This window comes from Linepithema humile, chromosome 5 (assembly GCF_040581485.1).
Source record: "Linepithema humile isolate Giens D197 chromosome 5, Lhum_UNIL_v1.0, whole genome shotgun sequence".
Taxonomy (NCBI): domain Eukaryota; kingdom Metazoa; phylum Arthropoda; class Insecta; order Hymenoptera; family Formicidae; genus Linepithema; species Linepithema humile.
The window spans coordinates 17,717,273-17,742,884 of NC_090132.1; the positions used below are offsets into that span (position 1 = coordinate 17,717,273).

The 25,612-nt window shown below is 35.9% G+C and overlaps 1 protein-coding gene across 7 annotated transcripts in view; it reads left to right on the forward strand.

The window, feature by feature from the left end:
* Nckx30C (solute carrier family 24 member Nckx30C) overlaps window positions 1–24,251 on the forward strand; it is a 60,592-nt gene extending 36,341 nt beyond the window's left edge. For 6 of the 7 annotated variants that reach the window (XM_067354695.1, XM_012362197.2, XM_067354696.1 and 3 more), the window contains 4 exons: window positions 1,535–1,806; window positions 5,651–5,786; window positions 10,046–10,298; window positions 14,385–24,251. In XM_067354695.1, the coding sequence (XP_067210796.1) occupies window positions 1,535–1,806; window positions 5,651–5,786; window positions 10,046–10,298; window positions 14,385–14,625 (902 nt within the window). In that variant the 3' untranslated portion in view covers window positions 14,626–24,251. Of the gene's footprint in view, window positions 1–1,534; window positions 1,807–5,650; window positions 5,787–10,045; window positions 10,299–13,413; window positions 14,000–14,384 lie in introns of those variants that run through there. The other variant, XM_067354700.1, reaches the window with a different exon arrangement.
* Window positions 24,252–25,612: the final 1,361 nt, after the last annotated feature.

A 25,612-nucleotide genomic window follows, 5' to 3' on the forward strand; every position in this document is an offset into this window, starting at 1 on the left:
TTGATTAGATACAAATTACTTTTGATGATATTCGATTAAAAAATATTGAAAGTTTATTCCCAAAACAATATATTCTTCTATAAAAATAAATGTATGTATATATTTGCAGATGGAAACTAATTACCACTCATTTTATGATATTAATTTTATAATTTTGTCTTTAATATACTTGTTATACTTTCGTCGAATGTATTATTCTATGTTCTGCTGCATGTTGCATATCGCTTGAAAGGCGATTAGAATACTGTTTCAGTATTTTAATCTAACAATACAATATGCACGAATCATATACATGTTACATATACTATTCGTATTAATTACAGTATATTTTCACAGCAAAATATTTAATACGCGCAAAATTAACTTTTAAACCTTTATTAAACTCTTAAAATTAAAAAAAAAAGGTAAAAATAATTGTTCAGAGGTTGTTGACAGAATTAGAAATCTAACTGCTATTTAGTAAATTAATAAACTATGTTTGTTTTTAGGGTTGGAGATTGTAGAAATAAGTTTGTAGTATTTTAACAAAAGCGATAGTATTTTGTATGCTTGTAAAATTAGGTAAAGAGTAGAGCGTAACTGCATGAAACGAACTTTGACGTATTCTGCGATTATCTCGAAGTTGCGTGTTCAACCTTCGTCGATTTACGTTGCAATTTTCCGGCGTTGTAGAAATTCGACGGTGCGAATAAAGAAGAAGCTTGATACGCGATCGACATTTCGTAAATGTTTTCGCGTGAAACAAGAACTAAAACGAATACAAAAGACACTGTGCATGAATGACGAGAACGTTCTTCTATTTCCTGATCAGAATCGGAAACTCGGCCAAGCGCGGAATTTGCAAACGTTGCGAAATTTACTCGAATGCAACAGACTTACCTCGATATAATGCAGTGCGGCGCCGTTAATGTACATGGTAGCAAAGCTGGCTCAATTTCCAACAAAACAATTTGGACTTATGTCGTAATTAGCATGCATTAAACATAATTTTCGTATATCTACGCGATGTATATATGCTTTTTATCGAATTGTACAGTCCATCCAAGACTAAATATGCATAATACGTTATCTGTTTAATTGAATTTAATTCAAAATGATTGATACGTTTAGATCTATTAAGCTTAATTAAAAATAATTAATGCGCAATTAAATTTAATTATAAATGATTAATGCATTTGCATCTATGAAATTTGTTAAAATTTTCGTAGTCTCTTAACGTTTGAAATAAAGCGTTTTCTTTCTACGAAAGATGTTTTTGCATACTCATTTGTTATTCAATGACAATATGCATTTGAACAGTAACAAAATACATTGTCCACTGGCTGGCATTTGTACTATTAAAATAATGAAAAGTTAAAATTAAAATAATGAAAAGTTACTTTTATTCAATTTGACATACGGGATTTTGTAGAAAAGGATACGCGAAACAACACATATATATCTGTTATAAATTCGACTTCGAGATGGTCGCACAATTAAGAGTCAATGCTGCGCGCTTTTGCTCTCATTAACCTGCATCGCTGGTGCTGTTCAGGCAAGGTGGACGAAAAGGCGACGCAACTGCACGCGATAGCATCGCTGAAGGTGTTGCTGGATGCCACCAAGCCGCACAACGGCGCCGCGACGTCAACCGCCGCCCATTACTCCGGCGCGCCCTCGAAGGAGACGACTCTGCAGCTGCAGCAGGGCTCGCAAGGCACCACCACCACTACCACGACTACGACAACCACCGCCGGCACTACCGCCGGTATTCAGGAACTTCCGAACGGCGGTATCGCCGCCGGTCTCGATGCTGGCCTCGATTCGGTAATTATCGAACACAAGAGATATTACGGTAACAATAAGAGTTGGATTGACAGGCTCGTTGATTGATTGATTGATTGATTGATGTCGACATTAGGATTGTTAAGCCGCGCCGCGCTTATTTCGTAAAAAAGTTCAATGATTTTGCATTGTATTATTTCGACATTTAAATATGTAGTAAATATATTTTCGAATATTATTTAAATATATCTTTATAAATGTAACGAGAGGATATAGTGCAAAATTCTTTAAAAGCGCTTGCTGCGACATTTATCGTCATGTAATAAAGCCAATATGTTTTGAAAGGAAATTAAATGATCCTCTCGTCATACGAAATTTATTTCTGCAAATTAGCAGGGAAGGAACCATGCTACAAGAATCTACGATCTAATTCGTTTAACAGTTTACCTCGAGAGATTGGAATAGTTTCTCATGTCGTGCCGTCGTAAAACAAAGAGGCCGAGAACACGTTGATTGGAATTTGTCGTTCTACTTTTCTTGACAAAACGTTTGATTTGCTCGCAGCATATCGGTCGTCACGTTTTTCGTTTAAATGTGACTAATCGAATACTCCTTATTTTCCAGTGATCGCATAAGAATATTTTTACAGAAAAGTAAGCTTCAATTTGCTAATTTAATACGTTGTACGTACGTTGATTAGTGTAACTGGCCATAGCTGTCGCTTTCGTTAGAACACGTCATAAAGGGCACGTTAATTCGATATCGTAACGTTCTACTTTCCAATGTGAAATGTTTGCTTCTATCACGACTTGGGTATCCTGAATTAGAATAGGTAGTTTAATTCTCACAATACTGCGAATCACGCGAAGTAATTCTTTTGAACTTGTTCCACGTCATTGTAACGTTCTTCTCTCACGTATATGTATATACTTTAACCTAATAATTAATTGTTACATCACATACTGTCGGTAGAAAGTTAAAAAATATTTATAATTTTTCTTTATTTAGCGATTGAATAATATACTTGAAAATACCCCTTCAGAGCTTCCCTTCAGAGCGGTGGTAAAAGTTAGCTTCACGCTCCAAGTCTTAACGCGGACGAGTATAAATCGGCACGATGTTCATCCATTAAGTCTTATCGGAACAACCGTAATTTTCACCCGCGCGGCAAGCTGACCCCGCGAACTTGGCGATCATAAATCAGAGTGTCGTTCGATATTTGTCGATTTCGAACTTTAAAGTTCATCCAAGGTTATTTTGCCTGCGTCGAACTCAGCCGCGCCGCACCAGATTGAAATATGTGAAAACCGCGCCTCCGCGTTCCAATTCAATCGGATTTGGCGCGATCACAGTGTAAAGGCGCATTTTATCCTCAATTGTCGTCAGAAAGAAAAAAGAAGGCCAAGGATCGATAAGTTTTTTATATATGTCGAACGCGACGTTCCTCGCGGTGCGAAATTTTCTTGTCGCTCCACCACGGAATGACTGTGGAGAGCGATCAACGCAATATAAGAAAGGGGAGAAAAACAAAACGAGCGATATCACCTATCGGAACTTCCCAGCTGTTCGTCAGATGATATCGCGAAGAATTCCGCGTCCACACTGTGGCGCGGACAGAGATAAATATTCAATAATTCTTCCCGACGTCGCGCCGCGCGATAGGAGCGCACACATATACTCGAAGGTTCCTCATTTCCTGACGCATCGACCTCCAGCTTCAACAAACCGCTTTATCACTATCTATCTCTACATTGGTATCTCGTTTGCCGTCTCTTGGGGATTCTAAAAAAATATCGCTAATTGTAATATAAATACGAACGTATATCAGAAGATCACATTCGAGTTCACTTTTTTTAACGCTTAGCTTAGCCGCAAGATCGTTCTTCTAATCACGATACAAAATGACTTTTCGTTGAATAATAAAATACGAAATTGATTGTTCAATTAAACTGTAATTAAAAGAGAATGTCCCGACCGGAGATCAAAAGAAGCAGAGCAAGTTACGTCGTGCGGCTTACGATGGCTTAAATCGATATATTATGTTGCGTCATTTTCTTGCATCAAGCACATTCGAGCTTTTATCGCTACATTAATGTTGATCACGTCTGACGCGCGAGGCATTCGCTTAAAAAATGCATCGCATATAAGCGCAACATGTTTTTCTTATCAAATCTTATCCGGTATTGCCCTTATTTTCTTACGATCCATCGAGCAAGATCGAGCAACTCAAATAAATCTGATCAATATTCAATCAGATATTCTATGAGCTTCCGTTGAAACGATATGACGTTGTAGTTTTTACCGTGTGTAATTTTATTTCAACGTTTATTGCTTTCTGCTAACGTCACTTGGTCGTAGCGTAAATAAAAAAAAATATGAATCATAAAATCTGCATACACATAAAAATATAAATACTCCATTGCATACGAGTTAATGTTTTAATTAAAAATTGAAATAATATTGTATTAGTTTTCTTTTTAATCAACAGTAATTAATTAACATTTATCAATCAAATCTCAATCAGAAACAATTCGTATATTGTTAATTAAACATGTAGTAGAAAACATTATTATTTTATATAAAGTTTACTTTAGAATTGTAAATATAACTCGCACGACTAAGTATCATGTTATAAATAAAGAAAATTTAGACTATCGATTCGAGCCAATGAATACTTAACGTTTAAGGAGATTGTGCTTCTACTGTACACTCTTTTACTGTAATCACCGTAGTACAAAAGGACCCTTGTTCCGTCGTTTTTGCGCCAATCGTATTTACAGAGGTGCAAGGAGATGTTGAAACGTCGAAGCAATTTCCCCGAGTTACATAATCGTCACTGTAATTTGGAAAGCTATTCCGCGGAAATATAAATCGGAAATCGACTATTCGAAGTGCTCTCTCGAGAATATTAGCCGCGACGTTGGTTGGTATCGCGGCGCATGAACGGACAGCGAGCAGTCTCAGGCGGCTTTGTCCTAAATGAGCGAAGAGAGGGCCTTTTCATTTTGAATGCATCAGAGAGAATCTGGGTCAATGCTGCATCCCACCCGTCCGCTGCACGTTGTAGTCCGCGCGCATTTCCCACGGATAATCGGAGCAAAGTCACCAACCGTTCGCTTTTCCGCACGAGTTTCCGGATTTACGGGAGATGACGAGGCGCTCGGAAACTTTTCTGCAATTATTTGGTTCATAGCAAGTAGCTTCATTAAGTTTATAACAAAGCGATGACAGATTTTCAAGACAAGTGACCTTCAAAGATGTTACAGCGAGGCATATTCGATTTTGATTCTTGGTTGTTTTGTTGAAGCCATGAAAGCTTGGAATTTTGTTTTAATCTATCTAACTGTTATTAATTTTATTTGCTGTATGTTATTAGTTCTTGCAGCGATACAATTGATTCCCTTGATTGGCGATAATCCCGGCTAAGTAACTCTTTACTAAACAAATTGCATAGAAATGTAAAACAAAGATTAGTCCGAACTGCAAGAAATGCGAAGTTCACTATATTGTACAAATGAATTAGTAATTTACAAATATAAGCATACTCGGTAGCAGTAATACCACGATTTGCCCGAGGCGGAATAACGAAAAGACAGACATTGTGTGCCTCTGCCGACAACTCGTGGTTTTTCAAAGCGTCTCCAAGCTTTGTGGCGTCTCTCAATAATGCACATAAACGTTTCTTTCGCATTTTTCGCGAAATGCCAGTGAACTCCGCCGAGCTTTAGGAAGCACAAAAGAAATTAATTTTATATGTAGCTATTTTAGATTAACAGATGATAAAAAATATATTTAAAAAAATATCTTTTATAACATTTATTACATATGTTTATAAAATATAACATATTGTAAGAGGAGTTTAATTTTTTAAAATGGTTTTTAACAGGGCGAAGAGGACGAACCTCCAGAGGCCTTGGATATGGGTTGGCCCAGCAGCCCGAGAAAAAGACTAACTTACATTTTGGTCGCGCCAATCTTATTTCCCCTTTGGTTGACGTTACCAGATACGAGAACACCTAGAGGTAATAATCATATACTTTCTATATGTATATAATAAGTTATTTTTTATTTATTTAGTGAACATATTTGGATTTTTAATATTATCTTTTTTCAATTAGAATTTTTGGAAAAATTTGTATATAACATGTGAAAAAAGTTGAGAAAGCTATATTTTTACACATTACTTTTAATTTCATTAAATTGAATAACGATTATATAATAGATATAAGAAAATCAAGCGGAATTAAATTTCTCGGATTTCTTGATGGATGACTGAATATTTGTATTAACACTAATGCTTTATCCGATGGCCTTCTTTCTCAATGTTTCCATTGTTGACTGTTCGGATAATAATGTCAGATTCCTCCAGTGATGAATCAATTTTGAAAAGAGAGATGAAAATTTGAACAAAGATAGAAGCAACATTTTTGTTAAACGGAAAACTGATCAAATAGTTTTATTTGGATTTTCGTGTTTGTTATAAAAATTAAATTTTTTTCCCCCGAAAAGTCAATTAACATATTTACAAACAGAACAATTTTCTAGAACGCAGAGAATTTAATATTTTAAAAATATTTTTAATCGATAAGCATATCTGTGAGCATACAGCGATAATTCAATTGCCTTGCGCTCTACTCTTTGTCTTTACTCCGCTTTTACTTTTTATCTCTATCCTTCGGTAATAAATTACTAATGCCAGAACGCGGGGATATATCAAGATCATTTTTATTTCAATTTCTTTGTAACAATTCGTTATCAATATTATTTCACCCTATGGCAAAATTGATCTCGCCTCGTCTCGCGCAATACCGCGATTATGTATTAACGTGAAATTGTATACTTGATTGCTTGTTAATTATATATAATGTTTCACTTTGCTGATAAAAGCGTGAACGACAATTTATTGTTTGCCAGAAACGAAGAGACGGAAGAAGTGTTGCAGAAACATTTCCAACGTACTATTAATTAACGGCCAAAACTCTAAGCCAGTGTGTACGTACTTTTTTTTTACTCGGTCGAAACATCGGGGTTAGATTAAATCCTATCAATCAGCGCAAACGTCGCACGGTGTTTTGCCCGCCCGCTATCGACCCCGAGGTAATATTAGCTCAACTCCGGGAATTTGGGATTCCGAACCATCGATTTCATCGCAGTGGAACTCGTCTCATCTACAAGAGATTAATTAAGCAGCATTTACGCTTAACTAGTTGCATAAGTTTACGTTTTACAGTTGGGTTACATTTTTATTATCGTGTAATGCATACAACAACGCTTACAATTGGTTAAAAGATCAACAATGAACAAGATGGGTGAAAAGTCGTCCCATGAAAACGTCGATGAAAATAATTGCTGATTATTTGCGGAAGATATTACACGGTAGTGCAATTCGATCACCTATCATATGCGCGAGAGGAATTGAATTGTCGGATTTGGTATAGGCTCTGCGTTTTCCCAATTTAATAATACATGTTAAGATCAATGTGCAACGCGCTACGCACACAGTGTTGCTGTTATTTGAATCATCGTAAGCGCTATCTACGACCCGTTATATTATCTCAGCCTATTAACACGCCTCTATTGCAACACTGTACAATGCCCGCGACGAAAGATGATATTGACACGCCAATTTCGCATTGGGGACTGATTGTCGCACACGTATGAACGTATAGATAACCATACGTACGCGTGCAATACTACGATTCTATTGTCAGCTAAAATTCCGATATGTCCTTTGAATTTCAGCAATCTCGGTCTTTGATTACCGATCTATTAATATGAACGTCGCTACGATCAATTAATGCGGAATTGCATTCACCACACGAAACACACAAACGAATCGTAGTTCAAACCCGTTTATTTATGTGTCAATATTTATGCAAACTGGAAATTAACATAAACCGAGGCATGTAAACTATGTTTTACACACTGGCAAATTTTCCTGGTTTTTTTTTCAGAAACTTCTGAAAGTTAGTCTGGAAAGTGTAACACAAAACTGTAGTTATTGATATTTAATTACGTTCAAAATCTATAAAAATTATTACATATGTAAGTATTATTACATATTACATATTAAAATGTAACGAGAAGAGTGCAGTTATTTTTTGAATTAAATTAAGATTTATTTCCGTGATATAACTCTTTTCTCTTGCGAATAGATGTGACAATGGAATAATTCAAACTGCCTGGATTAAATTTGATTGATATAACTTAAATTAAACAAATTAATTATCATATATCTCTTTTGTTGCGTATTTTTATTCATATAAATTAAAAAAACTAATATAAAACAATTTAATACAGAAAACTTCCAATTTTTCTCTATTCTCTTTTTATTGTCGTAATCATGGAAAGAAGTCAGTTATTTGCATAATATATCGATATTTCACTACGTTATCACTGGAGATAGAGAAAAAGAGAGAAAGTGTGTGTGTGCGAAATTCTTTATCCGACATTCTCAAATTAAAGCTTGGAGATTCGGTCATTAGGATTAGATTACAGATTAGATATCTCGAACTTCATTCTTATCATCGTATTTAAAGCACGTAAATGCGGCATTGAAGTCTGCGAAATGACGGTTTCTATTAGCATAGAACGACTTTACTTGCTATTAAGTATATTCACCAAGAAAAGCGTATGCGATTTGCTGGAAATCTTTTATTTAACAGCTGCTTTATAAACGTCTTCTTTAAAACGTCTTCTTTTAAACAATTTACAATGAACGGCAAAATTTTACTGTTATGAAAATACCTTTAAATATTTTTAATAGATTCTTTTTATCTCACACAGAGTTGTCGTGCTTTAGTTTAATAAAACTTGCTTTCTATTTTACTCTATTAGCGTTGTCATAAAAACAGTGCATTTTAAACTACTAAAATTGCGACAATATGCAAAAAATCATTTACGTAAATCATTGCGTTTTGTCTTAATAAGATGTTCCATCTATTCTACTTTATTAGTGGTTAAGAAATCTCGCATCTCTCACATTAGAAAGTCTCTCTTTCAAGTTGAAGACATCCCACAATCATTTTTTAATCTAAACAGAACTTCCTTCTATCTCATTATCGACGAAAACAAAATGACGCGTCTCGGACCACTCCGATTGCAGGTCCCCACTTTCAGCGCAGCATTCTTTCGTGTGAATCGTCGCTGGTCTAAACAGGACACCTTTCTTCGCCCCACTATTGAAAAAAATGACGCGCTCGGACCACTCCGGTTACAAGACCCCACCTCCGCTCAGTATTCTATCGTGTGAATCGTCGTTAGTCTAAACAAAACCCTACTCCTCACTATTGATGAATAGAAAATGACGCGACTCAGACCACTCCGGTTGTAAGACCCCACTTTTCGTGCAGTATCCTTTCGCGTGAATCGCCGCTTGATGTAAACAAGGCCATTCTTCTGCCCCATTAATAGCGATGTCAACAAAATGACACATCTTCGGACCACTGCGTTTGCAGTACCCAGGGGCGAATTTCCCATTAGGCTTGGATAGGCTATAGCCTAGGGCGGCAGATTTTAGGGGGCGGCAAATTTTTAATTTTTGAATTAAAAAAAAATTTATTAACACTTGATTTATATTCGAAATACATTCTGATTTTCATCAAAAGAGTCATAATATAAATATGTTCGTGATCATTACTGTTAAAGAGTGTATAAAGTGCTATTTTTTCCAGCGTTTTCGGCGAAATTTATTTCCCGTTTTTCTCTCCCAATTCTCAACCAATTTTGCTGAAATTTTTTCTGTAAGTTTTTTTAATATTAAAAATTTTTTTACGTTCTTTACATTTCTGGCTTTATGTGCTCGGGGTAACATTAAATATGATAGAAAAAATGTCAACAAAATCGGTTGAGAATTGGAGAAGAAAAACTGGAAACGCGCGCGCGCGAGAGAGAATGTGTTATTTATTATTATTCAAAGAATCCTATATATAAGATACCTGTTTCCTATTTTATTATTTATTTCTTATTCAAAGAATCCTATATATAAGATACCTGTTTCCTATTTTATTATCTATTTCTTATTTAATTAATAAAAAAATTTCCCCTTGCTCCACTGTCATTAAGGGGCGGCAAATTTGATTCAGCCTAGGAGCGGCAGAAACCGAAATCCGTCCCTGGCAGTACCCCTTTCGCGTGTGATTCTTTCCGACTCGGTCCTCACGAGAGAAATGCACCGTGGTGTCATGTTTAATATTGACATTGGTCTGTCACAACGATTCATGTAATTTATGTATAAATTTGTAGAGAGTGTAACAGATGCCACGCACTCGCTTAATTTCAGGGAAGAAGTTCTTCCCGATAACGTTCATCGGCTCGATTTTCTGGATCGCGGCGTATTCGTACCTGATGGTCTGGTGGGCGAACGTCGCCGGCGACACGGTGGCTATACCGCCGGAAGTGATGGGCCTGACGTTCCTCGCAGCTGGCACCAGCATACCGGACCTCATCACAAGCGTCATCGTGGCGCGGAAGGGATACGGCGATATGGCCGTGTCGAGTTCCGTCGGCAGCAACATCTTCGACGTGACTGTTGGGTAAGCATCCAAATCTTTAAGAATTCTCACGTCAATGCAATACATCGTTGCCTTGCATTATACATATATATTGTACGTTGAAGTTCGGTGCATGACATTTCATTCGGTTCTAAAATATTCGAAAAAGTTTGACAGTTTTGTATTCACTCTGATATACTAGTATTAATATTTTTTTTTTTTTTTTTGTGAAATGTTTCTATAATTTTATTATGTTTATCGAATACTGAACTGAATACAAAGTATTTTATCAACTCACGAGTCATCATACTTTTTATCTTGTTTTATTTCTGTTATTGTTTTAATATTAAATTTGTTAAAATAATTTTTGATGAATTATTGAGAAAATAGAATATTTTAACTGCGTGCTTGCCACGACAGTCTGCAGAAAATTAAAAAATATTTTGAGAATTTGATAAAAACAATTTTGAAAAATAATATTTTATTAGAATAATATCGCAGTGATAATATTCAAAGAAGAATGAAAGTTAAGTATTCAATTGATAAAAAATCATAATTGTAGAATTTTATTTTAAAAATGTCATAACAAAGTGTATTTTTTATCGATTTCCACACGTGAATAGAGTTTTATGATATACTCCGATACGTATAATATAGAACTGCTGGAATCGATATAGATAACGAAGGTAAGAAAGGAAGGCATCTATAGAAAGGATGGATTTTCCGTTATATTAATTTTCTAGTAAAATTATCTCAAATCTCAAGAAAAATAAGATACATACAAAATATAGATATCAGTATACATAACCGACTGATGTATAATAGATAAAAGTGTAAAAAGAATGCGAAAGAAAGCATTCCTGACACATTTTTTATTAATATTCGTACACATCAAAACTTATAGCAAAGTAAATGGTACAAATCATAAAATAGGAAATTAATTAAAAAGGAGCGGCAACTTTGATATTTTATGCTTTATTATTTCACGATTGCTTTATTATTTCACTAAAATGTCAGCAACTAGTCCAGCGTTTTAATCTCATTAATACTCGATTAACATCCAACAATCGTGTTAACATGTTATTACTTCCTCTAATCGTAACCATTTAAAAATTGGAAAATTAACTTAAATCTTGAAAATACGCAAAGAATAATTGATTCAGTGAAAAAAAAGACGATATTATATAAAGATTATATGCAAGAATTCTTTCAAAATTTTCTTGCGCGGGAGAGAATAGCAACGTAAGATGTGAAAATAATATGGCACAACCAAGGAATTTAATACACCCTTGAAAGCGTCTGCTGCTTTCTCTGTTTTTGATCTCGAAACCCATTTACGTCGTACTATGTTAAAGGATCGATTAAAGAAAAGAGCCAAGTGCCAAAGAGGCCGGGAAGCTTATTCGGAAGGGATATCAATATCAAATTTCGTTCATCGTTTCGTAACGTTAATCGTTCGCGTGCAACGAGAAAAACATGTCAGAATAACGTTTGACGGCAAAAAATATCGGTTGGCTTGCATTGCAAGCATTTATGCAGATCTCTGTTTCTCATAGCAAAAGATAATATCTTATTTTAATTACGATGGGAAACAACTAATTGTTAAACTATTTTTCTCAAATCTTTTTAAATTCTAAGTTTTATCTAAATTTAATCAATGAGAATTGGTTAATCAAATATACAGTTAACGTCTTTTGTCATTTTCTCTATTTTCTATTTAGATTTATTTCCGTTAATGAAACATGAAGCACTTATCGTAATATCTATTTGCATTACTAGTGGAAGAAGTGATGTTATTGTTATTCATATTATGCATACGAGAATGTATGCATAATCATATGATGCACTGAATAAGAATGGTATTTGATTTACATTTGATTTAAAGATATATGCATATACTACTTGAATTATTAGATATATAGTTGGTCATTATGTGTGCTAACATAAGTAAACATAAGTAAATATATTGATGTGGAGTATTTTCAAAATTTAATCTTTTGTTGCATTATTCTGCTATTATTTTATTTTTTGATTAAAAAATGTAAATATCATATCTAGAATATTCCGGAAAAGAAATCTTCCATTCGTAAAACTTATGCAAGACGCGCGATATTATTTCGTAATCCTTACACACATTCGACAGTATCAAGCGATGCGAGAAACTTTCCCGACGCTATTTGAACAATGTCAATATTCCCGCGGGACCTTCAGAGAAATTGATATGCGGAAATTGATAGGCGGCAGAAATGATTATGACTTGTAAGAATGGCACAGTAAAGTTCAATAGACGAATCGAACAATATATCGGAATTATTGAACTTTCTAGCACGTACACGAATACAATGCGCTTAATTGTGTAATACACACCGAAGACGGGCAAACAGCAAGCGGTAGACAGGCACACACATTCGTACATACGCGTACTCTATATATATATATACTCATATACTATTCTCTTTCTCATAATATATGCTTGCGCGTGCAATATACGAATTGGATTTTGCCGACAATCAAACGAAGCTAGAAGAGGCATGCAAAATTGGTAGCCAGACTGAATCCGTCGAGGCATTCTCGCCATTTTACTGTAATCACGTTCGCTATTCATTCCTCGCCATTATTATATTGTTGGCGCGGGAAATGCCGCGAATACTGGTCTAGACGCAACTTCATGGAAAGGTCTTGAGAATTTCTACGGCGAAACTATCGTCTGGAAACTACCGTCGCTAAAATAGCAAAATTTTGTTTTGTTTAATAAAAATGTACAATTGCCACATTGTTTCCAAGACGCGCTGCGCGGCATAATAATGACAAAAGTTGGTCAATTCTTGAATTCGCTAAATTGATGCTCTGTGTAGCATGATTTGCACATTTACGCTTTCTCGCTTGCATTCAGAATCTTGCTAGACATATATTGCGATTTCTGAAATAAAAAATAAAAAATTCTTTCTTTATTTTATCATTAATCAGAATTAAATACAACAAAATTGTTTCTTTATTTTTATTTGTAATTAAACATATTTCGTAACTTTTAAAAATTTTTATTTTTGTGCATGATATTTCAAGCTCTTAACAAAGCGCAAATTTTTACTGCTGTCAATATAAATTAAATTTTTTATCTCTATCTCTATTTTATTTTATCTCTATTTTATCTTTACAGCTAAAATCCAAATCCAATAATCTTTCTCTCAAAACTGAATCCCGCATTTTTTCGTAGCGTTTCGTGATTTTTTGGTAATTGCGACGAAACATCAGATTCTTTTCATCGATGATCAATTATAACTATGCATTCGCTGATCTATTGCCAATTGGCAAATTGCCTGAGAAAGAAACGAAGAAATATTTCTTTGTATTTGTGCAAAGCGCTTGCGACTGCACGTCAAACAATATATGTATATCCAAAAGATACATCGATAGCATTACAGACATTACAGCATTACAGATGAATTATAGATACTGTATTTTAAATATATATAAAATTGCGCAATATTCACATGTACACGTACACGCGCATGTTTGAATTCAATCGATATAATAAATAATCCCGCCTGTGTTTCTAATCATAAAGCCGTAAATATTGTTTATAACACGAGGAATACAAGCGCATATTCAGAAAGCGACATGTTTTACGATTTGTACAAGGATGTAACGATTACGCTAGTTTCTATAGAATTGAAAGTTATGATCGAAGATAACTTTGTGCAGGATTATTGATTCATATAATAACAACGTATATGTTTCAGCTAGATGAGAATTTTAATTTTAAAATGAATCTTTAAGTCGCGAATTGGAGAACTCAGACGAATAATGAAGTGTTTCATTAAAAGACTTTCAATATATCATTACATCACAAATCTTCAAGTCTTAAATATTAATTCCACGCAATTCTTCACTGCTGCATGCATTACAAATGCCTTCTTTTCTTAAAAGATTTATCGTTGACAGATTTGAAAGATACATACTCTGATTTTAGATTAAAAAATAATAGAAATAAAAGAATAGGAAAAAGTAAAAAAAAAAATGAAAGGAATAAATCAATCAATTAGAGTGCAGGGATATAATTATAATCGCATTAGCGAATCAGTCGGGCAGTGAAAATGGGCTCGATTTGCGCTTTAATTCTGCCCACAGGCTTCCGGTTCCGTGGCTCCTGTACGGTTTGATCTACGGGAAACCCGTGGAGGTGAACTCCGTTGGCATGGTGTGCAGTATAGCAATACTGTTCTGCATGCTGCTGTTCGTGATCATGAGCATCGCCTGCTTCAGATGGAAAATGAACAGGGGCCTCGGGTTCACGATGTTCATTCTCTACTTCGTCTTCGTCGCCGTCTCGCTGATGTTTGAGTACGAGATTCTGGTCTGTCCGGTGTAGGGCAGCCAGAACAGCGCAGCCGGGGCAGCAGAGGTCCTGAAACTCTTCCGGAGAAAGGATGCATCTGCGAACGGACGCACATTTACGGGTCTCGTCATCATCATCATATCGTCGGCGAGTCTCGGCCGACGAGAGAACTCTTCCCCGCGATCGCCGCATCGAGTCGAGAAGGAAACCGTGCCAGTCATTATATACCCTTCCCGCGCGAGTGAAGGAAACTTAATGGTCGAACGGCAATAGCAGCACCATCACACCACTATCACCGATCATCGAGTCACAAGAGTTTTGCGTGTCACGCAGATTATGAGGCGTTTTGTTTTAATCGCGAGAGGTGTATATATTGTATAAATCTTGAAATACCTGAAACGAAATACTCGTCTTGTTAAGGACTGACCGAACATACCGCTTCGCGCTCGGGAGTGCGCGTTAACTTATTATTTAGGCACGGCGAGCGCGTTAGCCGATCGTGCCAAGGACCAAACCAGCATAATTTTGTATAATCCATGGAAGGAATCTCTTGGCACAAAGTTCGAGCCGCCTTAGTCATCATCGTTACTTTCTACTTCTTTTTTTCGTTTCTGTACATCGTACAGCGTATCGATTCTTGTTGCATAACAAATAATACATGAAACATATGTGGTACCAATTGATTATGATACCACTATTAATCGACATTTAATTGTTTAGACTTTTACAACAGAAATTTACAAAGAATTACCTAATAATATTCTGCAACGATATTTTTAATTATATTTGATGACAGATATGTAGCGCTTGATTCGTACATTTATCGAAACGTTGTTATTTTCCAATAATTACCAGCAATGTCAGATTTTAAAGGCAAAATTACTTTATCAATGTTGTTGGACAACATGCTCCTGTAAAGCTTCTTGTTTGACTCCTTGGCACGCTCACGTCTGAATATTATGTATAACATTATATCCACGAAGGGGAAGTGACTTGACCGCTCGCCGAATTTTCTCTAAAGCAAGATTCTCTCTTCGCCTCTAATCGTAGAATAACATTATAACTTTACACTGTTGCACTCACGAAATCCAATTTGATGCGGTGCGCTGTTCGGTGTTTCAATAACGGAACGGTGTTTGTTCCAAAATTTCAAACAGATTTGTTTATTTTTGTGTTAATCAAAACAACTTACAGTGTATTATGCAAGGAGACTTTATAGTACATTTTTTCCACAGGATATGTGTTATTTCCATAATGAATTTCCTCTCAGTGTAACAGCTAGAACACATCATTATAAGTTTAAATAAGATTTTTTTTATTATTTCATTGATTCATAAAATGTGCTCCACATTTGTGGAATAAGATTTTCAAACATTGATCCGTTAAATAATGTGATTAAGACATTGAGAATCGTGTTTTAAACGAAGCGACCGATCGTCGCACCGAATTCTCAGTGTACGTTCGGATCGGATGTTATTGTTAATGCGTGAATAAGATATCGGTACAATAATAATAATCAATTGATCTATTTGCTGCTTACATTTCCTTCGCTTTTGTTTAGATGAATTATTGGCGACAGATGCAGTGAACCTGCGGGTTGACTCTCGAGCGAAATCAAAGGAAATGCATTTATTGAACGTTCAACGTTAATTTAGCAAGATGGTTACTTAAATTATCCGTTAAATGTTTGATTAAAAGAAAGCGATTTTTAATTGATTAAACATCCATCCTGAAATGTAATTTGAAAAATGTATTACGATATTTTCGCAGGAAATATATATCGCACAATCGTAGAAATCTGACAAAATTATTTATTGCTAATCAGCGTGAATTAAATTCAAATGCAAGGAAACATCTTGTTCGCGTAAGACACTTAGATCCGATTCGAGCGTCTTTTCTCTTAAATGCAATTACTATTACTACCGTAATCTGCAAGCGACATGCAAAGGCAGATCTTCCTAAAAGCATAGAGAAAATTGTTACAAATTGCATACTCAGAGGCATCGTGCGAGGATTTTGAAGATAAATCGAGAACACTCGTATTGCTTGCTGATGCACCTCACGCACGATTGAATCCTCGTGCGATATTTTCTAGGGAAAGTATCGAGATGCAGCTGTGAAAATGTGAAATTACAGAACGTGCAAATAACGTATTATTGTGTTATAAATTCTTAAAGGCGAAAGAAATAAACAAACATCGAGAATTGCACTTTCTGTGATATCTCATTAATCTGATACTCTCCGCGAGTAGCTATTTTTTCGCTAAATTCTTTCGAGTTTTCAACATTGCACTATAACACTCTAAATAAGATATCGTTAGAAAATATGTAATTACTATTGTGGTTGTTGCATGTACACAATGAAGGTAAACGGGTAACAGAGTGACCAAGTTGACATAGTGTGTATGTGTGTGAAGTTGAGTGACAATGAGAGTGAGAGTGTGGGAGAGAAAGAGGAAGAGAGAAAGAACGAAAGAAAAGAAGAATGATAAGATAAAATAAGAAAGAAAGGGAGTAAAAAAAATAGCAACTTGTATAATTAAAGTCAGAGTGGGTAATTTTTAGTCCAAGTTACAAGATCCGTATTGTATAAAGCGTTTGTAAAGGATACGTTTTAAGAATATAGAGGTAATAGTTATAATGTGATATCGATTATATTACACATACGAAGTGAACAAATTACTATTATAAATATCTACGCGATTTAAAATATGCAGAGAAGTAATGTTATATTCGGTAGCTTGTGAACGCCTAAAAACGGCCTAGCTTTTTATTGAGCCCACAACTGACGCAAAAAAATCGTTCATGGCATGAAGAAAAAAAGACATAATTATGTAAAAGTACTGTCAACTCTGTTAATCGCTAGACAAATTTTAGAATTATCAAAATCGTATGCGTGCGTAGTAAAAATTCGGCGATGAAACATATGCGGAGAATATGTGTGCATTACATATATATTACATTCTTATACATATAATTACGATATATCTGTTGCATTTTTGTATGGTCCAGACGTTGGAAGCAAAAGAAAGACAGTTATCCGCAACTTAACACTACACATTGCGCCATGCAACATTTATGGCACAATTCACGCCCGATAACTATTATATTTAACCTTCCAACGCTATGTCTACCTGTCTCCAATCTGCCCAAACTATAGCTAATTGCTATCCAATTTGTGCACTCGATTATTGTAGAAATTTACGTACTCCTCATTGCTGCTTCGAATCCACGCGCGACAACAAGCGTTATCTGATCTACACTTCTATGCCCGAAGAGAGAGGCTACAATTATCCGGTTATCCGAGACTTACGATATCAAGGAACTGGTCATATCAAGGCATTGGATAAAACCAAAAATGCCAGGATAATAACAGAAAGCCTCGGCGATATTACCACGTGTGCCTGCACACATGTTCCGGCAGACGATATGAGCACAACAACATTCTGTTAGATATGCATTTTCTTTCGCGCAAGACAACGCTTACTACTGAATGACAAAAAGCAATTAAACTACAATAATAGCTTGAAGAAAAAAGATCGTGCAGATAGATTGTATTATAACTACTCAGAATACAGATTATTATGATAATGAGATAAGAACAAGCAGTGAATAATAATACTTTTCGCAAGAGATGCTTCCCCTGAAGCAGTGATGGCAGAAACGTTATACTGGAAAAAAGAATTTTATCTACGAGCGATGTATTGGCAATTAATTCTAAATTCTTTTTTATTTGCGTAAAATTTTATTTTTTAATGCAACTGTTTTGAAATTGTCCGAGTTATTTCAGTCTTACATTTCTGCCCAATGAGCAAATTTGAAGATGAGAGAATTTTAGACCGCAAGAGAAACAGAATATGATTCTTAAGTAGTACAGGTCAATCTTAAAGCGAGCACGATCAGATTCTGTAAATAAAAATCTTGGGCGGATGAACTTCTGCCCGACGTAGAAACGACCAAAACCGCTCGATACGGACGTGACAGCTGGTGGTTAACTTTCGAGTTTAGCAGCGATCGCCGGGTGGAAAAGCTGGGTTCTTTCGTGACATCGAACATAAATGGGAAAATGTGTATGAGAGCTGCGGGAGAGGTGGGGAATGCTGTGCTAAGGTACTTTACGCCGTAGTGTGCGGGGCACGGAAAGGATTAGTCTGTCAGTCGAACGAAACAACGAAAGCGGATTAGCGGAGAATCGCGTGATAAGTCGAAGGTCGAACCAGGGGGATTGAAGCGCAACGGTACTCGTGTAATTTATGCTTTGTAATATACCGTAAGACAAACATCATCGAAAGAAGATAACCCGCTTTTGTTTGCGAACATCGAGCCTTCGACTTGGAATTAATCTCTTCCGTAATCTGTTTGAAACGATACACGTACGAGAAACAACTTGTATAATATTCCCTAGCTCTCCTATATATAAAATAATGACGCAAAGAGATTTCGAATATACATGACTTGAACGTTTTAGCTACTCGAGGACTAGTCTTGTATAAAATATGTACATTTTAATACACAATAGCAATTGTTTGATCCGATTCTTGCGTTATAGAATTATCAAGAGGCACGTATACACGCACGTATATGTAAAGTATGAAAATAATGAAAGAAAGGAAGAAAGAGAAAGAGAAAGAGAGAGAGAGAGAGAGAGAGAGAGAGAGAGAGAGAGAGAGAGAGAAGTAAAATTTATTTGCACATTTTTAAATGCACAAAATATATATACATATATATGCATTTTACGTTTGAGAAATAGACAAGAAGAAATAAGATGTTTCTGAAAGATGACAATTGTTCCGGTTTGTCTAAGGAGCTTGTTAAAATTAAAATGCATTGATGCTAGCTACATAAAGGATAAAGTCACGTCGAGGGATGAGAAAGGAAAAGAGCTCCCACTAATTAGTGCATTCAACCCGAAACAGTATAATCATATACATATATCTAATAGATCCTTCTTAATTTGAAGGCGTCTAAGAAAATCTCTCCTGGGTACAATTATCTTTTTATATTTATGAACGCTTCGTTTCCAAATGCGACTTTTGAGACCTTTATTCGGCATCGCGTAGCAAAAAGATGAACTTATTGTTAAAAAGAGTATGTGTATATATATATGTGTAAATATACATATACACACACACACACGCGCGTACATATATATATGTGTTATATATATATATGTATAGAATTTGTTAGACCCTTTTATATTTTTATGTGAATGCAATATATTGTACTGTTTAGAGTTGATGATAGCTGTTATCTTACGGATACGGAACTCGTCGCGCGCTCGTGAAGACGCTCTAAACTAGACTGTAAGCGACGTTAAGGATTTAGTTGGTTTCGTACTTTTTAACGTAGCTTTTAAGAAACGTAGAGGAACTTTTACATCGTGACAAGGTCGGTAGATTAGAGACGGGTATGCGACAACGATCGAAACGATCCTTCAAATTTCGGCAAAGTTGTTAAAAGGGCCGAGCGACAAATCTGTTTTCAGCATCGATCGATCGTGTTATACTAAGAACATTCTGTTCTTTCAGCCGAACGATATGATATATAACCGTTGCGATATAAAATAACGCGGGATAGTGGAAAAAAAGGGACACAAAGCGCACGCTGTGAAAGATCGAACAAGATCGAACGCTTTGAATATTTTCTTGGCAATGACAAAGCGCGAACGCACATATCAAAGAGAGAAATGTTGAATACATGATAACTGATTACTTAGTAGTATTATTAGCCATAAGATAATTAGATGAGGTTATATGAGCGTTATAAAGTTTCTATAATTATAGATTATATAAATATGTATTATATTGTTTGAGAGATAAGCTGGATCGCCGGCCGATTATTGAATTGAATATTAAGAAAGAATGGCGGGAAGACAATTTTCGCGATTCTGGGCGATCAACGTGACATAATGTAAATTAGAAGGAATCTCGCGTTTCTTGAGCTTTTCTTTTGATATATATTTCATTATCGCCATCTTTTAAGCGCTGCATACATAGGGTTATACCCCCGTCCATCGCCGCAGTGATAGATTTACGGGATACGATGCATAGTTGAATCACGATTTACGGGATTAATTAGGTCACCGCAGAGTGCTAGAAGAATGAAAGGCAAAACGAGAAGGTATATAAATACATAAATACATACATACATGCATACGCGCGCGGTATGTGTGTGTGTGTGTGTGTGTGCATGGTGTGTTTGTTGTGCGTTTGCGTGTGTAAATGCATATAAATATGTAAAATATTTAACGTTGTACGTTCACATCGACGATTCCGAAGTGGGACGTTTTTATTATGATAACAGTTTCGTTTCTTGATGTTCATTAAAATATGTCTTCGACACGTTACTTAGATATCGAGACCGAGAAATAATACAATCGTTTTACGCGTCACAAGCGTACAACGACGTTCAGACGAAATCGCTTTTCACACGACAGCAATTAAGTGCACTAATTTGCGATTGCAAAAATCGGAAAATAATTTTCCGAATAGCGACACAAAATCGAACAAGCGTATCAACGACCACGTTCCAAAGTTCGCGCGGGACAAATCTCAGCTTAAAATTAGAGATCGCGTTACAAAGAACAAGTTTAACGTTAACGGAACTAACCGCAAACATGAAATAAAAAATCATAACGAACAAAAAAGGCATCCCTTCTCCCTCAAAAAAAAAAAAAAAAAAAAAAAAAAAACACGCCGTGTTGAAGAGAAACCGTGGGGTCAGCGTCGGGAGTTCAAGCCGCTTGTGCGTCGAATGACGAACGTGACGATTTCACTTGATGCTCGTGATGGAGAACAAGATTGCGAGGGAAACATTTCTGGATGGATCATCAATTACCGTGTTCAGAAAGGAACCGTGGAAAATGGACACGGATTAGTCGGACCGACTTACGGCGCTGGCGCCAATGGGCACGACATACCGCGTGTGCAATAAAGCGGATATAACAATATTAATATATCATTATATACAACATTTTTACAACATATACGGAAAGTAGAACAAGTGAAAAAAAAAAAGATCAGAAGTTTTAGGATAATGATTACTTGTTGTTGTCTACCATAGCGCCGTAGCATAAATAGGATATTAGTCATAGCTTGTTTGAAGGATGCGAGATGCATGGAAGAATGTCAACTCAGGAGAGGAAGACACACACAACAGAGAAAGAGAGAGAGAGAGAGAGAGAGAGAGAGAGAGAGAGAGAGAGAGAGAGAGAGAGAGAGAGAGAGAGAGAGAGAGAGAGAGAGAGAAAGAAAGAGAGGAAGAGAAAGAGAGAAAGAGAGAGTGTGTGTGCGTTGCGTGTGCGTTGCGTCTGCGTGCGTACATGCGTGTGTGTCTACCGTACGAATCCAAAGAGAGATGAATGAACGTTAATCGACGGAATGGTTGAGCACATGTAATAATTATTACCTAATTGCAAATATATATATATATATATTCACATATATATGTCCTGTACATATAGCTATGTGTGTGTGTGTGCGTGCGCGCACCACATAACACTCGCAGTTAGTTACTTAACGAAACAATGATTGATATTATATACAAAATCAATACATATACTTTAAACGTGTGCCTATGTGCGCACGTGCGGACATTCTATCTTCTCTCTATTCTCGCGATCCCCGAACTCCTCTTTCTCTTCCTGTTGTTCCGTAGCCTCCTAAGTCCCTTCTTCAGCGTACTTGTCACACGCACTTGCGCACATATCCATTACGCATTACACAGTAGCTATGTTGTGTAGGAATGTCTTTAACGAATAAATTACGATTTCTCATGTTACATGTTATACGAGAAAAATGCAAAAAAAACCAGAGAGAAAACGCAGAAAGAAAATCTTAAAATGACGAAAAATTTGTTCCGGTCAGTTACAGGCTTGTTTGAAGCTACACACTAAAATATGCGCGAGTGTCTGAGTAAAGAAATAAGATAGCGAGAGGGATAATGAGAACGCGCATGTATTCTCTGTACTAAACGCTGTATATAATTAAGTCGTATTACTCGTCAATCGCGATGCTTCCTCACGATCTTTTCGCGATTTAATTCAGTTTTCTTTCTTTTTTTTTTGCTTTTATCGCGAGAAAAGCCACGATGTTGATGGAATAGGAACGATTTTACTGTAAAAAAAATATTGATATCTATTGACACACCTTTCAAATTACTGCGACAAGAATTCAAATATCAATTTTGACAAGGAAAGTGTGAAGGGAAAGAGACGCAACACATCCGTTTAACACATTGCGGACAAGAAAATTTTTCAATCAATTGAAAGCTTTGAACAATTTTATAGTAAAAACAATTATCAATTTATGGATTTAGTTAAGAAATTGGTAATTTCTGACATCAATGTTACATGGTATGATAATTATTTTCTCATTTCAAGTTTAACGTTTATAAAATTTAAACATAACAATCATGATAAAGAAAAGTCTATTATATTTAAATTTCTCATATAATCTATGTGTATGATTATGTTATGTATTGACATTTATGTCAATTGTGAAATAATTCTATAATTAAAATATTACAATAATATTAAAGGAATGGTATTCAAATTCTGCGAAACAGTGAAATATTGTACGTTGTAAACTAAGGTAAGAAATTACTCGAAACTATATAATTCTTTCGAATGCAATATAAATCTCGTTCGCAATGCGTTAAAACAGCACTGCTGTAACAATATGATGTCTGTTAAAACTCGTTCTATTTGCTCGTAATATATGAAAGTTACACTATTTGCATGTAATGCTCTTTAGTAATATATGACATATGGCCTGTCGCGGATTTACACCACTCTTTACATGCTAACCGCTTATTCCTTCACTTTTGCCATCCGGCAACGCGTTCCTATGGAGTCTTGCGGTAGAAAATAGAATTCTACATATACGCTACTTTTTCGAAGGAGACTGTGTATCTTCTTGACGCGTTGACTCTTTTAAAAGTGCTGCGACAGTAAGTGGCCTCGAATGGCAAAGGTACTTTTTGCATGATTAAATCCGACTCTCACGAAGATATACCTTCGTCTATGTCACTCTTCACTTGGATTTAACGTTGCATCGTGCAACAGAAAGTGCTTAAAGCGATTAAAAAAATACAGCGTTATACAATAACTCGAATTAACATAGACATTTATTTAGAATACTTGTCAAGAGAAGTTTCCACTATGTATTAATTGCGTATTAAATAACCAGTTACAGATTGTTGAGAGAAGCGCAGTTGTTATCGCAATTGCGATTGCGATAACTTAAAATCATGCAAACATTTCTTCAAAAGTTCCCAAAAATCTCGCTTAAGCGCCGAACATATTCGGTGCATTCTGACTCTTCAAAACGTCACTTTGATTCGCGAGTATTTGTTGATACGCAGTCGACAATAATCAAGTAACAAGTTTACATTCTACCTTTTCCGGTATTATTCAATAAACTCAACAAGAACAAAGCTATGTTAATGAATGATCGAGCTCTATACTTATCTCGCTCGAATTTATTATTATATATCGCGACTTGCAATAAACATTCTTTTTCGGGCATTAATCTACACTGAGACAAGTACCTTCTCCGCAGTATAGTTTGTTTCTCAGTTTTAACGCGGTCCGATAATTTGATCACGTCAGTGAGTACACATAAACACTTAATTCGTCAACATTTTTATTAGTATAGAATACTAGGTGCGCAACTAAGTTTCCGGGTTTCACACATGAATGGCGCTAACGATACATGTAGTCGATATACATGTCTAAAGTTGTGATTTTTTATTAACTTGGACATCTGTCAACAATAACCAGTCATAATACCAACACATATTGCAACGCAAAAATATTTTTTCTAACAATAAAGATGTCGAGTTTTGTGCCAAATAAACAGCATTTGCGGGAAGCTTTGCTTTTCTGCTTCAACTTGAAAGAAAATGCAGCTGAAGCACGCCGTTTGCTTGAGAAAGCCTACGGCGAACATGCACAATCGAAAACTACTTGTGAAGATTGGTTTAAACGCTTTAGAAATGGCGATTTCGACACTGAGGACAAGGAGCGCTCCGAAGACCAAAAACATTTGAGGACGCCGATCTGCAAGCGTTATTGGATGAAAATGATACGCAAACACAAGACAACAACAACTGATAAATTTGAACCATGCATTGCTCGAAAAACGGCCAGAATGGGACACGAGACACGAACGAGTGATATTGCAGCACGACAACGTTCCGTGCCATCGCACTTCCATCGTCCAGGACACCATGAAAACGCTGAAATGGGATCTGCTACCGCACCCGCTGTATTCACCAGACCTGGCCCCTTCCAATTATCACTTGTTCCGGTCGATGGCACATGGCTTAGCTGGGCTACACTTGGCCAATTTCGAAGAAGTGCAAAACTGATTGGATAAATGGTTTCGATGCAAAGACGCGTCGTTTTATCGTCGCGGTATTCATGTATTGCCAGAGAGATGGCAAAAATGTGTAGCTAGCGAGGGACGATACTTTGAATAAACCGTTTTTTGTATTTCTCTTGAAATTTTCCATTTTGCATTGATAAAAAAAAACCCGGAAACTTAATTGCGCACCTAGTATTTCTCCCTAAAAAAAAACAAAAGAGAGTTGATTCTCTGAGGATTGATATCTTCAACATACCATGTATAAACAGTGCGTTACCGCTATCTTATCTGGATTTCCGTCAGAAAATTCATCATTTACTTCCTTAAAATTCTTAACGTTATTGTTATTGTTACCGTTATTATGATTATACAAGAAAAAAAATGACTTGGGAGTATAAATTACGAGGATCTAAAGTACTAACCACTTTTCTCGACTACTTGAGAGCAAATGAGCGCGTTATGCGATAACATTCTAATTAAGAGAGATACATACCTATATGTAAAGCTGACAAAAAGCGCTGATTCTTTTAATTACATCTCGACATACTCGTATCTATAGTTATTTATCTAATTACAATTTGCAAATTAGATTGCAGGGACAAGTAAAAGTATCGCAATTGACTCATCAGCGCTCTATTTTCTGCATGCACATGT